Here is an 18,706-nt window from a genome sequence, read left to right on the forward strand (position 1 = left end):
CACGCACCAAACCGTTCCGCAAAGTAGAAAGCGTTCAAGCGAACCCCAGAATTAACCATTGTTGGCAAGCAATAATGATTTCAGAACAACTATGACTGAATTATTATCCTTACACTTTCAAAAATACTAGTCGAATAAGACATGGGAGAGATTTATTAAATCCGCTACAAAAATCAGTAGCGGATTTGGGTAAGGGCGACATGGGCAAATGTAGTAATGTAGGCTAAACTGACAAAGGAGCAAAGAGTAGAAATCTGAAGTAGCAAGCAAGTCGCAGCAGTGAAGAACCCGAAGGGGGGAATTCTGGCAGGGGGACATTTTCGGCACGACACCGGAAAGCCATGCTTTGTTAGTGAGTGGCCACAAAGCTAGCTACAATGAAGCATGTGGGGCATCGTAGGTGGCTCGTTTCAGCTAGTTTTATATTGTTCTTCATAACTTGTCTTGTTTTGACTGATTTCATGTCAATGCTAGCTAACTAACCAACACTGTAACGATGTATTTGAGAGACAAGTGTTCATTGTGCACATTTCTTTTTTGTTTTCAATAAACATTAGGAGACGAAATATAGTTTACACGTTGTCAATCATATAAGCCAACACTGTCTGAATTGACCCATTGTTGCGCACGCGTCGGTATTAGAAACAGCTCCTTTAAGAAAGTCAGTTTGACTCAAAGAAAAAGTTCAAAGGAGGAAATAGGAAGTCAGTCTCGAATGTCAACACAACAAACAAAGCACAAAGAAGAGGAACTGACAGAAAATTTAAGACAATGGCGGGTATTAAAGGTAAAAATATATATATATAAAAAACATGTACTTGCTCTACAAAACTCTTTAACATGTTTCCATAAAAGGTTTTCCCGCCACTGGTAAATCAGGTGTAACATTGTCTGTATCGAGTCCACATACGACCACTTGTTACTGTCACATATCACGTTTGATTTGTCGTGATACATTGACCGTGCACTCAGTGTTGGAAAATGTACTCAATTGTCATACTTGAGTAAAAGTAAAGATACCTTAACAGAAAATGACTCAAGTGAAAGTCACCCAGGAATTACTACTTATGTGTCAGGGAAAATATATGGAGTAAAAAGTACATAATTTTCTTTAGGAATTTAGTGAAGTAAAAGTTGTCAAAATATAAATAGTAAAGTATAGATACTCCAACAAATGATTTAAGTAGTACTTTAAAGTATTTTTTACTTAAGTACTTTACAGCGCTGCATGCATGTTTATTTGTCCAGTATTGAAATATAACAAAAGGATACAAATTACTTGTGAATTTCCAAACATTGATGATTCAAGTATGATTTATTGGGCTACTTGTGAAATTATAAGCACATAATTCTCAATAGAGGGGAGTGGAAGCCAATCCACACTGAAAACTGTGAACCAACTCTTGCTTGAGGGACTACTGTTATAAGTTGTATATGTCATAACCCTGAGTATTTGAAATAGTCTACTTAAATCCCTTGCCCTGGATGGGACATTTGACTCCTTAGATTCTACTGTCGTGTCTTTACTATCATTAACTGAAGACTTTTAGTTTTTATCAAAGATTCTCTGTAATTAGCATTTCGTGATTAACTAATCAGGCAAATGTAATTCACTAGGAAGTCGGGGCACCAAGGAAAATATTCAGATTTAGAAAGTTATAATTTTCCTAATATAACTTTTCAGATATTTTCATATCTGATCAATAGTCTTCTGAATTAATAAATTATTTTACCTCACGTTAGTCTCATTCCAAACGTCGTAAATTGTTGGTTATATGCACGAACCCAGTCTTCAGTATGAGTCATCCATACATCAATTGTCTTAAATCATTTATTTACTTACTAAGTAATTCACAGAAATGCATAAACAAACAGTAGATAGTTACAAGGAAATGATAACGAGTTTCCCTAGTGGGATAAACCGGCTTTGCGGCTTGGTGTACAAAAGGAAGTTGGGGTCGACTGAGATAATTATAACAATTGAAATGCTAACCCTTTGCACATCAACGCTCACTCATTCGGGAACAATTGCAAATCTATATATATATATATATATATATATATATATTTACGCTCAGTGTGTCGTCAGGATCTCTGTTGAAAAGTTAGTTTTGGTTGGAGAGTCTGTCCTTTCTCTGTCGTGGTTAGAACGGATAGTTCAGTGACATTCATTCATGTTATAGATGTTTCGGCGGTTGTCGTTCTTCACGTTCAATGATACCAAATTCCTAGCTGCAGACTAGTAATTAATATCAAAGACTTGTTCTTGTTCTGTCGGTATCGATAGTCTAAGAGTTAAACCACGTGGGATGGTTAAAAGATTCAGCAGTCTACTCAAACCTTGTCCCTCTCGTTATCGAAATAAGCTGGTCTGCAACCTTTGTCCTCTCGCAATTGAGGGAAACAGGTCTGTTGAGAAATTCTCAAGGTGGGGGTTTTATTCGAAATTGCAGAAAAGGGCCTGTCCCAGGATGCCCAACCATAACTGTGCTCATGGGCGGTCTCTGATTTAGGTAAACTCAAAAGGGAATTGGAGTTTCCTTCATTAAACAGTCCAAAATCACATTACACAATTTTACAAACAGTATCATCCTCACTCATTCATCTTATACAGCAATTAGATGTAAACCTCATATCTGAGGTTATTATATAAACAGCGTTATGGTGATGTGGCCGCAGCGTCTCCCATGAGCCCCACAAAATTGCACCAAACGGACCAGTTCGTAGCTGGATTCTTCACCGATCTTTTATACCTTCTCCAGAACATAAATGTTGTTCGGACCTCAAGTTCTGTGAGGTGGAAGAAATTCCTTTGTTCTCTATGAAAATCCACTCTGTCTCTATATTGTGGCAATGAGGAGATAATCTCCTCCAGGAATTTACAACCTTTCTGACCACAACAGCCTAGTTGTAGGAGACAGAGAGAGGGGGATGGTACTCGCTGTACCCAAAGAGGGCAACGTCGTGACACTACTGAATAGTCTACCACTCTTATCTTGCTAAGTACCCTGTCTCTAAAGTTATAACTACCTCAACATTTATGTTTTTGTCATCCTATAGCACTGGTTGGGTTGTCCTTCAGTGGAGCCATTGGCTTGACATTCCTCCTGTTGAGCTGTGCCTTGGAGCAATATGGGTACGTATTTGCCCCCTACCTCTGAAATCTGTGAGACACTCTTGCTAAATGGGACAAAATGTGGAAGTTAACTATGTACCTAACTGCGATGCAATGCCTATATTAGTGTCACGTTTCCCCCAAGGTGGTTAACCCTATTGGAGCAGTGATTAGTGGGTTTGCATGTGGGCTGGGTGGCCCGTGTTCGAGACCCACAATAGGTGTTACACTGATGGCGTTTGCTATGTTCTGAATCTGTGACAAATAAACTAGATGAATGTTAACACAACTGATTTGTTTTCACAGGGTGTACTGGCCCCTCTTCGTCCTTTTCTTCTATGTACTCGCTCCTATCCCCACCTTTATATCCAGAAGGCTCAGTGATGACAGTGATGTGGCCAGCAACGCATGCAGAGAGCTGGCATACTTCTTGACTACGGGAATTGTGGTATCTGCGTTCGCGCTTCCCATCATAATGGCCCGGCGTGCAGTAGTGAGTCCTGATATTGTCAATGGCCAATGACTGTCATGTGTTGGGTTTAGTTGCTTTATGCCATGAATAACTGGTTCAGGGTCAGTTAAAGTGTTGAATCTCATAATGGTTATAATGATTTGGATAGGGGGAGCTGAACTTAAATTACATGTAGTTGTGACAGGTAGATAGTACAAGTCCCGATGATACCCAATACTAGCTAAGGTGACTGAAGGTGGTTAGTACACCTGTAATATGTATCTAATAAATGCAATTATGACACTTTCACTAGTTGTATCCTATCTAGGTTGTGTTCATGTCACACAACAGAAAACATGTTCAGATGTTTTACAACAGAGAATGAAAATGAACCTTTCTTATTTGACAAGTCCAGGTAGTCCATCCCTGTTTCAGTTAGTTTTCTTCTGTTTGGTACCCAATGGACATTATCCTGTTCTCTTGCAGATCCAGTTGGGGGCCTGTGGCCTGGTGATGGCTGGCAACATTGTCATCTTCGTCACCATCCTTGGCTTCTTCCTGGGGTTTGGAGGGGGAGACGACTTCAGCTAGGAGCAGTGATAGACCGTCTGTGAATCTCCGGCCAAACAGAGCCACAATCCCAAATGGACCCCTAGACCCTATGCACTTGTGGAGATTTGACAGGTGTAAGTAATATGGTAATAGCTCCATCTTGCCCTCTGATAGGCTTGCTAGGTGGAAGTTTCACCATATTGCTTATACCAGTCAAATCTTCTCTGATCTCCACAAGTGCATGCGGTGTAGGATCCAGGGGTCGATTTGAGATTAGGCAATGTGAAGACTGGATAGGTATAAGCATGTGGTGAAATATCACCAAGGGAAGAGTGGTTGTTTCTGGACCCACCTCTATAATTGTATATGTGTGTGTGTGTGTGTGTGTGTGTGTGTGTGTGTGTGTGTGTGTGTGTGTGTGTGTGTGTGTGTGTGTGTGTGTGTGTGTGTGTGTGTGTGTGTGTGTGTGTGTGTGTGTGTGTGTGTGTGTGTGTGTAATACAAAACTAGTTTGTTAACAAGAAATTTGAAGTGGTTGAAAAATGATTTTTAATGACTCCAACTGTATGTATGTATGCACAAATTTCTTATAGTTTTGGCAAGTCGGTTAGGACATCTACTTTGTGTATGACAAGTAATTTTTCCAACAATTGTTTACAGACAGATTATTTCACTTATAATTCACTGTATCACAATTCCAGTGGGTCAGATGTTTACATACACTAAGTTGACTGTGACTTTAAACAGCTTGGAAAATTCCAGAAAATGATGTCCTGGCTTTAGAAGTTTATTTTAGGCTAATTGACATAATTTGAGTCAATTGGAGGTGTACCTGTGGATGAATTTCAAGGCATACCTTCAAACTCAGTGCCTCTGCTTGACATCATGGGAAAATCAAAAGAAATCAGCCAAGACCTCAAGTATCTATATCCACAGTCAAACCAGTCCTATATCGACATAACCTGAAAGGCCGCTCAGCAAGGAAGATGACACTGCTCGAAAACCGCCATAAAAAAAGCCAGACTACGGTTTGCAACTGCACATGGGGACAAAGATAGTACTTTTTGGAGAAATGTCCTCTAGTCTGATGAAACAAAAATAGAACTGTTTGGCCATAATGACCATCATTATGTTTGGCGGGAAAAGGGGGCGGCTTGCAAGCCGAAGAACACCATCCCAACCATGAAGCACGGGGGTGGCAGCATCATGTTGTGGGGGTGCCTTGCTGCAGACGGGACTGGTGCACTTCACAAAATAGACGGCCTCACGAGGAAGTAAAACTATGTGGATATGTTGAAGCAACATCTCAAGACATCAGTCAGGAAGATAAAGCTTGATCACAAGTGGGTCTTTCAAATTGACAATGACCCCAAACATACTTCCAAAGTTGTGGCAAAATGGCTAAATGACAACAGTGAAATTATTGGAGTGGCCATCACAAAGCCCGAAAATTTGTGGGCAGAACTCAAAAGGCGTGTGTGAGCAAGGAGGCCTACAAACCTGACTCAGTTACACCAGCTCTGTCAAGTGGAATGGGCCAAAATTCACCCAACTTATTGTGGGAAGCTGGTGGAAGGCTACCCAAAACGTTTAACCCAAGTTAAACCATTTAAAAGGCAATGCTACCAAATACTAATTGAGTGTGTGTAATCTTCTGATGCACTGGGAATGTGATGAAAGAAATAAAACCTGAAATAAATTATTCTCTCGAATAATATTCTGACATTTCACATTCTTAAAATAAAGCGGTGATCCTAACTGACCTAAGACAGGGAATTTTTAACCTGATTAAATGTCAGGAATTGTGAAAAACTGAGTTTAAATGTATTTGGCAAAGGTGTATGTAAGCTTCTGACTTCAACTGTATATGTATGTATCTGTATATGATTGCAACAACTTATAAATGCGTCATGCTTCAATGAACGTATCATATTACGGATATTGTTGAATGATTTTTGTTGTAATCACCACATTCTGTTTCTATTCTTTTCAGGGAGTATTCTGTTTGAAAATGTATCTTGCTTATTTTAAGTATTAGCATTTCAAATGATCTACCCATACTCATTCTTGCAGTTGATTACGTGTGTACTTTTGTTTATGGTTGTATGTGTTTATCCATATCTATTTTATATGATTTTTGGGTATGACTAGATAATCAGGTCAAGGTGTAGTCAATGTTTTTGTAGTTTGTCATTTTAAATATTTAGCTCCAAGACAAAAAAAAGCCTTATTCTAGGCCTTGATGCAAATGTTTACAGTAATACCAAACGACAGTTAAGAAAATAAGTTAGACACGAGTCACCCACCATGGTTTCTGACGAGTGTCTATGATTATTAAACGCATTATTAATTCTAATTGAGTAATTATGTTACACCCTTATTATTAAGTTAACAAATGTATTTTTGAATTACATGTGTTTAATATGTTTATCTTCACTGAGGACAGAAGCCAAAATGGGGTTTTGTGAACCATGGGCTACATTAGTACAGTAGATGAATGGTGAGTTTTCACATGGAATGTTAATACTATATATTTAGCTGTTTTTTGTTCTAACGAAGTGCCCACTTTTCTGTTCACCCAAAAGTGCCTAGTAAAATGTACTATATTTACTGATTCAAAAAGTTTGAGTCACTTTTTACATTCTATATTGGTATAGCCTTCTGAGAGCCCATAGTGCATTATAGAATTATGTTTTGCGATATTCCAATTAATAACCGAATGTAACAACACCACTTCATACTGATTTAATGTTGCTAGAAGTATGCTATAATGTCTTGTTTTCACCAAAGTGTCAAATTAATTAACAACATTTCCGCATGATCTCATATCATGAAATTAAAAAAACGTTATTATACTATATGTGTCTCATTAGCTATCATTCATTATGAAGTCTTTGTGTTGCACATACATGTACTGTAAGCATGAACCCCAAACTTAACAGCACTTTCAAAACACTAGAGAGCACTAGAGAGACCTGTATTGAAACTCCTGACAAAATCCTATACATAGTCTGTTTTCTAATATTAATTAAAGCACTATTGAAATATATTTCCCCTTTGCTTTTAATATGTCAATATATCAATGGCCATCTTTTGAGTCCATCTTTGCAGCTTTACATCACAAAGGAATTGACATGGAGAGAAAGATCTGAGACAGAAAGCCAGAACAAGTGCAGTTTACTGGCACAGTCCCACCTGGCAAGTGGAGCAATCATTTTATTGAATCTTATTACTGAATCAGATATAATTAGACTAATTTATTAATGGTGCAGTTGTTAGTTTATTGGAGATTTACTGCTAGCAGCATTTAATGCATTGAGTGCTGATTTACCTACAGTACGATTCAAAAGTTTGGACACACCTACTCATTCAAGGGTTTTCCTTTATTTTTTACTATTTTCTACATTGTTGAATAATAGTGCAGATATCAAAACTATGGAATAACACATATGGTATCATGTAGTAACCAAAAAAAGTGTTAAATCAAAATATATTTTAGATTCTTCAAAGTATCCACCCTTTGTGCAAAGGTGTCATCAAGGCAGTCTTGGAATTCTCTCAACCAGCTTCAACTGGAATGCTTTTTCAACAGTCTTGAAGGAGTTCCCACATATGCTGAGCACTTGTTGGCTGCCTTTTCTTCATTCTGAGGTCCAACTCATCCCAAACCATCACATTTTTAAGTTGTTCCAAGCGTAAAATTTCAAAGCGTTTAAGGCTACATTTTTAAGGTTAGGGTTACCTTTAGGGGTTAACCCCAAATTTATAAGGTTAGGCATTAACTATGAATGCTTAAGGTAAAGGTTAAGATTTGGGATAAGCTTAAAACAAAAGTCTTAAACAACTTTCTATCGCTGGATTCGAACATGCAACCTTTGGAACCAGAGGCAGATGCTCAGGGAGCAGGATGAAGGAAGGATGAACAAAAAGAAGGGACACTGTGATGGCCACCCTTGGCAACAGGGACAACAGTTGCCTGGCAACAGCCTAGAAATCAAAGCTGTTTGGACCAGCCTGTCTAGCCTTGAACATAACTCCTCAAAGGTGTAACAGATGGTTATAGCCAGTACTCACTGCTCACAGTTGGCCGCCCAACAGTTACAATGCAGGTGCATGACTTTAGAGAAGTAGGGTGAAGGTGCCCCTAGACACTGATCTTTTCCCCCACTAATAGTTCATGTTAGGACCAGGGGCAGAGGAAGCTGATCCTAGATCTGTACCTGGGGGAAACTCCCCCTCAGGTGAGATATGCAGGGAAAGTTACTGTTAGGATACTGTGGGTGGCTCTGCCGTGTCAGAGGGCTAATGGAGTATTATGCAGTATAATGACTGCAGGAGATTTTGAATTGCCTGGCTGGATGGACTGCTGATGTGGATTGACTGAGATAGGCCTATTAGAATCATGAATGCTGATGATGTCAGTTTGATGTCATTTATTATGTAGGCTATTTGCCAGCATCAAAACTGGTACAAACAGAGAAAGAGAGGGCGCGCACGAGAGAGACTGAAGTCCATGAAGAATAAAATGAGCGCGTCGGGAGAGTGATCCTTCTGTAGTCTGTCAAAGCTAAAAGGGAGAGAGAGAGAGAGAACGAGGCGGACGCTGGAGAGTCAAGGGGCATATAAAGAGCACGCGGAAAGCAAATCAGACTAAACTCGAAGAAGCAAGCGACAGAGCAATCAGAAGGGTAGATAGTTACGCTGAAGTCCGGACCGCCTGTTCATACTTTATAAATACGTTAGTCATTCTATAACCCCCCTCCTTGTGGAAAAGTGGACTAATCTCTGGGTAAGGCGTCTTTCACGTTCAATGCTTTTTTTTATGTAGGGAGAGATGGCTCAGTCAGTTAGCCTTTTGCCTCGAGAGAGGCCGAGGAGGATTTAAACATCTCTTAACCTTGACGTATCTACCTTATCTTAACTCACTGTTGTCCCATTCAAGTCGGAATTCAAGTTCAGAAGCGTAGTCGTGCTCCACTCACGTGAGTACGAAAGTGGCTGCCCCATGGAAACAACCCGCTGGGCACACACTGGTTAAATCAACATTGTTTCCACATAATTTCAATGAAATTTACGTTGAACTAACATGGAATAGACTTTGAATTGTTTTCTGTGCCCGGTGGGAAGTGTGTTTTATCGTGCAGCCAATTGACTATTGCCAAGGTGTGGTTAAGTTGCTGTAGCCTACTGAGGAAAACATTTTGCAATGGACACTGGAAGAACAATATCTCAATATCCCTGCAATTCGGGGCGTTCCTGCATGTGGGCGTTTCTACATGTGCAGGAAGCCCCCCCCCCCCTTCCCTCCGAGCATCCCATTGGTCCCTGCAGGAATGCTTGTGTGACACATGATGTTTTGTGTTTCCCATGATTGTCTATGCGATTTAAAATGTGGGTCAAAGGGAAATAAAACGTATTCGTTTTTCGGGGGCAAAGGACACTGTCTACCGGTGTCGCCCCCCACCTGCTGTGTACCGGAATCCTCCTAGCTAGCTAGTTGGTAACAACATAGCACACAGGTCTTTGCTCCCGCCTGTAGAACAACTGTCCTCTTTGACAGAACTGCTGAAACAGTGCCCGACAGGCGGGTGCGAAGGACACTGTCTACCAGTGTGCTAGCTAGATGCCTAACCGGCTTCCCACCTGCTGTGTACCGAAGTCCTAGCTTGCTAATTATCTAGCTAGCACCCAGTGTATTAAACGCCTCCCGAACAACTGCCCTCGTTAACAGAACTGCGGGAAAACAGTGCCCGACAGGCGGGTGAAGGACAACTGTAGACCTAGTCCTATCTAGCTAGCTACCATTGTCACCCCTGCCTCTTCTTCTGTGGGGTTTATCGGCATTTGGCATCCAATGTTGTGGTTCATTACCTCCACCTACTGTACTGGAGTCCTCACTTAAAAATGGACCAATAGAAGTAGAAGAGGGGCTCCTACAGATGCAGGAACGCCCTGAATTGCGGGCTGCAATTGCACCCTACACAACTCGAGTAACAACATTTCATTCCATAATCTTGTGCAGGTTGACGTTTATTGGAATGAATCTTGTCCTTGAGGCGGAGCTGAGCGATTCTCACTAGATGGGCCAGCTGCAAAGTCAATTGGCTATATAGGCTATTTTAAATTCATGAAAATAAAAATGATTTTAAGGTTAGGTTTAAAATCAGATTTTATGACTGTCTGTGCCAGCTAGTCACTACCCTGCAGAGTTTTTTCCAGTAGCCAACATGAGTCATTCCAATAATTGGTAACCTGCTAATCTTGTGTTGGCTTTGTTTGTTATTTTGCGCAACTCCTTCACCTAAAGTAGTGTAAATCAGTGCAGTTTACAGAGTAGGCTACCATTAGGGAGAAGAATGAGAGAAGCCAAGTTCATTCAAAGGTATGTGTGCATGGTGAGTGAAAGCGGTAGAGAAAGGCATTGTCTTATATCAGATCACGTCACTCCTAGGTGATGCTTGTCTCTCAACTGATCTGTCTTGTAGGATGTCTTTGTTTTACACCTTGACCTAATCAGTTCCGCACGGGTGTATGTTGATTTTTGTCTAACCCCACCAGACCTGTTCATGACATGCAGGTTAAATTGGCAAATCCAACTGTGAACCAATAATTAATTAATTTGGGGATGGGTTGAAACACTAGCCTGCTGTTGCTGGCTAATGTTATTTTACCTGAAAAGCATACAGTATGTATGTATGTATGTATGTATGTATGTATGTATGTATGTATGTATGTATGTATGTATGTATGTGTATGTATGTATGTATATATATTTTTTAAATGCTCGATATCTGTAGAAGTTGGGCTCGTTTTGAGTCATACAAAATCATGCGTTCTCTACTCTGACAATTAATCCACAGATAAAAGGGGTACCTAGTTTTCTTTTTTAAGGTGCATTACCGCCACGTGGAACTCCAGTCAATCACCCACGTGAGTTTGTATGTTGAAATATGTTCTACCCCCTTGTGGCTTTGCGTCAGTGACTCTTATCATGGAGAGAAATTGGAGTGGCGGGACTTGCAGAACATCAAGCATCTAAAATATACGTTTTTTTTTTTAGTGCCTGGCTACGCAGATGCCCGTTGACATGCACAAGCAGTTTGGATGAAATGATTGAATAATGATTGTATGCGTACATTTATTTCTCAATGCTCGCACACGCAACTAGGCCAGTTTACTCAGCATGTTATGTCAGATGCCATCACTCCTACGTGTAACGCTTGTCCCTCAACGGACCTGACAAAATTCTCTGGTCTGATTTAACCAAGATTGAACTCTTTGGCCTGAATGCCAAGTGTAACTTCTGGAGGAAATCTGGCACCATCCCTACAGTGAAGCATGGAGGTGGCAGCATCATGCTGTGGGGATGTTTTTCAGTGGCAGGGACTGGGAGACCAGTCAGGATCGAGGGAAAAATGAACGGAGCAAAGTACAGTGATCCTTGATGAAAACCTGTTACTGAACACTTAGAACCTCAGACTGGGGCGACGGTTCAGCTTCCAACAGGACAATGACCACAAGCACATAGTCAAGGCAACGCGGGAGTGGCTGTGCAGCGACGCTCCCAATCTAACCTGACAGAGCTTGAGAGGATCTGCAGAGAAGATTGAAACTCCCCAAATACAGGTGTGCCACACTTGTAGCATCATACTCAAGGCTGTAATCACTGCCAAAGGTGCTTCAACAAAGTACTGAGTAAAGGATCTGAATACTTATGTGATGTTTTTTTTGCAAACATTTCTAAACTGTTTTTGCTTTGTCATTATGGGGTATTGTGTGTAGATTGAGGATTATTATTTAAAAATAAATTTTATAATAAGGATGTAACAAAGTCAAGGGGTCTGAATACTTTCCGAATGCACTGTACAATGCCTTCAGAAATTATTCATACCGCTGGATATATGCCACATTTTGTTGTTAGACTGAATTCAAAAGTTATTTATTTTCTACAAACAATACCCCCTGATGCAGTCAACCTGTTTTTAGAAATGTTTGCACATTTATTGAAAATATCAGGGGTGCGTGTGTAGCCCCCTCCTATACTCCCTGTTCACCCATGACTGATGACACGACAGTGGTAGTCCTGATCACCGACAACGATGAGAGCGCTTACAGGGAGGAGGTCAGAGACCTGGCAGTGTGGTGCCAGGACAACAACCTCTCCCTCAACGTCAGCAAGACAAAGGAGCTGATCATGGACTACAGGAAATGGATGGATGCCCCAATTCACATTGACAGGGCTATAGTGGAGACTCTTAAGAGCTTCAAGTTCCTCAGTGTCCACATCACTAAGGACCAAACATACCAATACAGTCATGAAGAGGGCACGACAACACCTCTTCCCTCTCGGGAGGCTGAAAATGTTTGGCATGGGCCCTCCGATCCTAAAGTTTTACAGCTGCACCATTTGAGAGCATCTTGACTGGCTGCATCAATGCTTGGTATGGCAACTGCTTGGCATCTGACCGTAAGGCTCTACAGAGGGAGAGCTGGGGCCAAGTTCCCTGCCGTCCTGGACCTCTATACCAGGCGGCATCAGAGGAAGGCCATAAAAATTGTCATAGGCCAGCCACCCATATCACAGTCGGTTCTGTGTGCTACCGCACGGCAAGTGGTACCTGCGCACCTAGTCTGGGACCAAACGGCTCCTGAACAGCATCTACCCCAAAGCCATAAGACTGCAGAACAGTTCATTAAACTGCTACCCAGACTTTCTGCTTTTCACCCCCTACCTACATGTACATAATACCTCGTACCCCAGTACACTGACTCTGTACCCCCTATATATAGCCTTGTTATTTTGTGCCATTTTTATTGTGTTACTAGTTTATTTTTATCTATGTCTTTAATTGTCTTTCATTGTTGGGAAAGGGCTCATTGGTAAGCATATCACAGTAAAGTCTACACTTGTTGTTTTCGGCGCATGGGACAAATGAAATTGTATCTTTTGTAGTGACTGGGTGTATTGCTACACCATCCAAAGTGTAATTAATAACTTCACCATGCTCAAAGGGATATTCAATGTCTGCTTTTTTATTTTTGACAATCTACCACTAGGTGCTCTTCTTTGCGGGCATTGGAAAACCTCCCTGGTCTTTGTGGTTGAATCTGTTTGAAATTCACTGCTTGACTGAGGAACCTTACAAATCTCTGTACCACACAAACACACAGATAACATGATTCTTGAATGACTACCTCTTAACACTTGTTCAACACTATTGCACACAGTCCATGCAACTTATTATGTGACGTAAGAAAATGTTTACTCCTGAACTTATTTAGGCTTGCCATAACAACGTTTTTAGCGTTTCGATTGAATTAATTTGTGAAAATGTCTAAACATAATTCCACTTTGACATTATGGAGTATTGTGTGTTGGCCAGTGAAACAATCTTAATTTAATCAATTTTAAATTCAGCTATCAACACAACAAATTGTGGAAGAAGTCCAGGGGTGTGAAGGCACTGTACTGCTCATGAAGCACACAACTCCTTAGCTAGATGTGAAATGGTGCGACTAAGACTTCCCCAACCGAAACACATGAACATTTATTTAGCAATTCGTAGTTTTAGCTTTGCTTAATTCAGCCTGTTTTGAGGATGAAATTGGGTTCATTTAAGCTACGTCACCTAGGTAATATTTTCGAATGTCATACAGCATGTTGTTGCCAAACTACTTTCGAACTATCCCGTTACCCTTTGCAATATATTCGACAGATCAGTGTAGGCAGAATCGACGTGCTGACAACTGGGGGGAAAAGGTGTATCCCTAACACGCATGCGGTCGTGACTGAACTGGGTAAATCATTTAGTCACCGGGGGAAAACATCTGGGATGTAGGGGTTACTGTACTGAGTGTGGGGACCCTTCATGTCTCAGGCATCTAATCATCCACTTTTAATTTGGTTATTCATCAACCCCTGATACAATAGGCTAAACATTGAAATAAAATAAGTGTGTTTTAAAGATTAACTCCAGCGATTTTCTTTTATTTTTTTTATTTTAGTATATAAATACACTAAAGTGCAAAATGTTTTGAATGAAGTTATTGCCTACCGTTATTGGTAACCCAGTAGCATTGTTTTGGACAAAGTCTCACTGTACAGCCAAACTGAAAAATCCCACCTAGATTAGAGGTGTACCGATTTTAATTAGGGACGATTTCAAGTTTTCATAACAAACGGTATTTTTGGACACCAATTTGGCTTTTTTTATTTGTATTTAAAAATGTTTTTTTATTTAAATGTATTTTAAAAATATATTTTTTTACTCCTTTTATTTCATCTTTATTTAACTAGGCAAGTCAGTTAAGAACACATTTCTTATTTTCAATGACGGCTTAGGAACGGTGGGTTAACTGCCTCGTTCTGTGGCAGAACGACAGATTTTCACCTTGTCAGCTCGGGGGATTCAATCTTGCAACCTTACAGTTAACTAGTCCAATGCTCTAACCACCTGCTTCTCATTGCACTCCACGAGGAGACTGCCTGTTACGCGAATGCAGTAAGCCAAGGTAAGTTGCTAGCTAGCATTTAAACTTATCTTATAAAAACAATCAATCACTAGTTAACTACAGATGGTTGATGATATTACTAGGTTATCTAGCGTGTCCTGCGTTGCTTAAAATCAATGTGGTGCGTATCGTTGCTCCATTGTGTACCTAACCATGAACATCAATACCTTTCTTAAAATCAATCCACCGAAGTACATATTTTTAAACCTGCATATTTAGCTAAAAGAAATCCAGATAAGCAGGCAATATTAACCAGGTGAAATTGTGTCACTTCTCTTGCGTTCATTGCACGCAGAGTCAGTGTATATGCAACAGTTTGGGCCACCAAAATTGCCAGAATTTTACAAATTATGACATAACATTGAAGGTTGTGCAATGAAACAGGAATATTTAGACTAATGGATGCCACCTCTTAGATAAAATACGGAACGGTTCTGTATTTCACTGAAAGAATAAACGTCTTGTTTTTGAGATGATAGTTTCCGGATTCAACCATATTAATGACCTAAGGCTCGTATTTCTGTGTGGTTATTATAACTAAGTCTATGGTTTGATCGAGCAGTCTGACTGAGCGGTGGTAGGCAGCAGCAAGCTCGTAAGTATTAATTCAAACAGCACTTTTGTGCGTTTTACCAGCACGAGTGTACCAGGTCACTGCAAAATATGGAAGCTATACGTCAATGGGCTTTACAACCAGGGGTTGGAACCCAACATTTTATATTGGATTTTCAGCTCGCTTTGTTCTAAACCTAACCATTATTTTTTTCCCGTTCCACTGTTAGGTGAAGTTATTTGATGTCGATCTAACAGTGTGGATAGAGCAGCTTGCTATGTAACGGGCAAGCCATAGCTAGTTGTTTACATGCATTGGACAGACCAGTGTAGGGTGCGAGGTGGGGAGAGCGTGTAGGAGGAGGCTTGGCTTGAAGCGCTGGAAATCTTGTTGTGACCTGCATAATCTGAATTAGTCCCACAGAATTATACCTAATGAAGGAACTTTAATTGTCTTTGAACTTCTGAGAGTTGGCTTAACATTTTACCAGAGCTAGCTAGCTAACAAACTTGTGTGTGCAGAGCTGCACCAGAATTAAAATTAAAACATGTTTTACCTGTACATAATAAATCCAATGTGAAACGTGATATCTATATAGTATCCTTAATTAGCATTGAAAAAGTTAATCCATTATTCTAAAAAGTCTCTCCCTAATTTCTGAATCACGCTTTGTAACATTAGACTACAGTAGCCTATGTTTAGGTGGGGGAGTGGCAGGTAGCCTACACGTGCACACACTGGCAACATTTCCAGGTGGCAGGCAGACACTGGAATAAGTTTTGAGTGATAGTGAGGTCTTTGCATAGGTGCTTGGTTGCATTTTTTTTGGCAGACTGGTAAACAATTGCCCGAACGTGAAAGAATGTTATTAACCGGTTCCCATGCTTTTAAAATAATGGTTTGGTTCTGGAACAGTACAGATCACTTCTGTTGTGATTCTGTTCCTCAAAATGGTTATTTTCTAGTTTTCGGTTCTGTTCCCTGAACCAATTTCAACCCCTGCTTACAACTAACAAGTACTGTTCAGGTGAGCTAAAATCATATTTTTATTATCTATATTGTAAAGCTGTAGATATACAGCTTTGCAGAAGTTTCCTAACCATTTCTTCTCTTGAGCAATGAAGTTGGCAACAGCATCTGAATGGAGAAGGAATGACAGGTCAGAAGTCTGTGTTTGAAAATCGGCGCCATTGTCACCGACGGACACCCTTCGATCCAGAAATAGTTGCGAGAGCAATGCCCAACCACCACTCATTACTGTGACTCTAGACATGTAGCAAAAAGTGTGTATGTGAATGGAATTGTAAATGGAATGTGAACATCATCAAGTAACAATAGCTTGCTAACAGGTGACATTAGGTAGGCCATTGCAGTAGTGGAAAAAGTAACCAGTTGTCATACTTGAGTAAAATTATAGATACCTTAATAGAAAGTTGCTCAAGTGAAAGTCACCCAGTAAAATACTTGAGTAAAAGTATTTGGTTCTAAATATACTCAAGTTTGAAAAGTAAATGTAATTGCTAAAATATACTCATGTATAAATAATTTCAAATTCCTTTGATAAATCAAACCAGATGCCACCATTTTTCTTGTTTTTAATCTGTACGAATAGCCAAGGGGTACACACTAACACTCAGACATCATTTACAAACTATGCATTTGTGTTTAGTGAGTCTGCCAGATCAGAGGCAGTAGGGATGACCATGTGTTCTCTTGATAAGTGGGTGAATTGGACCATTTTCCTGTCCTGCTAATAAGCACTAAACATGTAACAAGTACTTTTGGGTGTCAGTGAAAATGTCTGGAGTAAAAAGATTATTTTCTTTAGGAATGTAGGAAAGCCAAAGTGGTTAATATAAATAGTAAAGTAATGTACAGATACTGCCAAAAAAACTACTTAAGTAATAATTTTAAAGTATTTTACACCACTGGCTACTGAAACCTAACGTTACCTGATGTTTTTCTCAGTTGTTGGCATGTTTCTGCAGTGGCCACAACAAGAACACCTGTGGGTAAAAATAAATGTTATTAGCAAGTAGCAGATCACTGCTGGTAATGAGCTAAATGCCATTAATTCTAAACAGTGGCTTGGAAATATACTGGCATGGGTAAAGTAAGCATATGCCTAGCTAGCTAAAAAGCTAATATCAAACCACTCATAATTGCCAAATTTGCTTTTAGACTGATAGCAATGTTGCCATTGTCTTGCGGCTATCAATAAGCGTCGTAAACTCAGAACCAGTGAATAAACAAATCGATTAGGCTCCAGTTTATAATGTTTATAGACGGAGGCCAGTTAGATGCATTTAGCTAGCTATAACAACGTTAGCTAGGCTACATAATGTTACATACCATTCAGACGTGGGGTGGTCAAACGTTGTTTTCCAAACTCACATCTTCTTTGTCGCTAGAAGCCAATGGCTCGAACATGTGTGACGACCTCGAAACCCTTCACATCGTCACATTTTTGTATTTTTCTTTATAGTTCTGAAACCTATAAACTGTCCCATATCTTTTCTTTTTTTAAATTTATTTTTTAAATAACTCAGAGCCCGAGTTATGTATGAGCTTTTAAAGTTAAAGCTAAAAAACAGCATTCAAAAATATAGTTTTCGAATTCAATTGAGGCATGAGAGAGAAACAACTCAGCTTGATTGCCACTATTTATTATTTTTAAAACCGCAACTACTGGTATTGTTTAAATCATTACTCGAACAAATTATTATACTTTACAATAATGGATACATACTGAAGTGTATATTTGAATTGGAGCCAAAGTAGTGTACATTTCAGTGTGACTATGAACCGTCAACAACATCCTTCAAAATAAAAACATTTTAAAGAAAGATCTGTTGACTATACAACACTGGATGACATGAAAGATTGCAAAAAGTATGATAATTCAAATTCTGCTTGCAGGAACGGATACTGGAGTTGCCGACATCTCTGCTGAGAGATTAGATGAAGTGAGTTTGTCATACAGGCAAAGTATAAAAACAATTCAATACTCACAGCACTACAAGACAATCACACACAACATAAATATAACTGTACCGAAGCAAGTAAAATGGTACAGTACTAGTGTGCAAAACCAGAGTGACTGGGTAGTGGCGTGTGTTGATAAAAAAAAAAGATCTGTAACAAACACAAACTACTACAGTAGATCATCACTCTTACCTTAGCTGAGTGCTCCATGGTAACGACCACGTTGAATCCAGCGCAGGCCACTAGATTCATGAGCCTGCCCATTCCCTTCATCTTACCCTAAGGGGGAAAAAACATGTTTCAGTGCTTTCAGTCATTATTTGGGTCCACAATAAAGTAAATTGTCATGGAGACACAAATGTTTTCACCACACACACAGCGGCACTCTTCCGCTGTGTGTCTTCTCTCTATCTCTCCCATGGTCTCAATGAATTAACATTCACTTGTTAGCTATCTAACTTGTTTTGTGGGATACAGGGATGAAAATTACCATGGCTAGTGAAACATTTAGGCAATAGCAGCAGCTTGTCTTCAATAGT

General features: G+C 39.9%; 2 protein-coding genes across 2 annotated transcripts in view; both read left to right on the plus strand.

Annotated features, from left to right (window-relative positions):
* Nucleotides 1-525: 525 nt before the first annotated feature.
* On the plus strand, nt 526-4,571 carry LOC112261077 (leptin receptor gene-related protein). Its single transcript, XM_024436426.2, has 4 exons — nt 526-787; nt 3,061-3,136; nt 3,422-3,608; nt 4,053-4,571. Exons 1-4 carry the CDS (start codon nt 772-774, stop codon nt 4,155-4,157), a joined length of 384 nt encoding a protein of 127 aa, XP_024292194.1. The 5' UTR covers nt 526-771; the 3' UTR covers nt 4,158-4,571.
* A 4,092-nt stretch (nt 4,572-8,663) lies between these two features.
* The window catches only part of LOC112260227 (cAMP-specific 3',5'-cyclic phosphodiesterase 4B), a 118,619-nt gene continuing 108,576 nt past the window's right edge, over nt 8,664-18,706 (plus strand). Inside the window, exon 1 of the mRNA XM_024435166.2 lies at nt 8,664-8,906. The gene's annotated coding sequence lies outside the window, so the exon portion shown is untranslated. The remainder of the gene's footprint in view (nt 8,907-18,706) is intronic.

This window comes from Oncorhynchus tshawytscha, linkage group LG10, assembly GCF_018296145.1.
Source record: "Oncorhynchus tshawytscha isolate Ot180627B linkage group LG10, Otsh_v2.0, whole genome shotgun sequence".
Classification (NCBI taxonomy): Eukaryota; Metazoa; Chordata; class Actinopteri; order Salmoniformes; family Salmonidae; genus Oncorhynchus; species Oncorhynchus tshawytscha.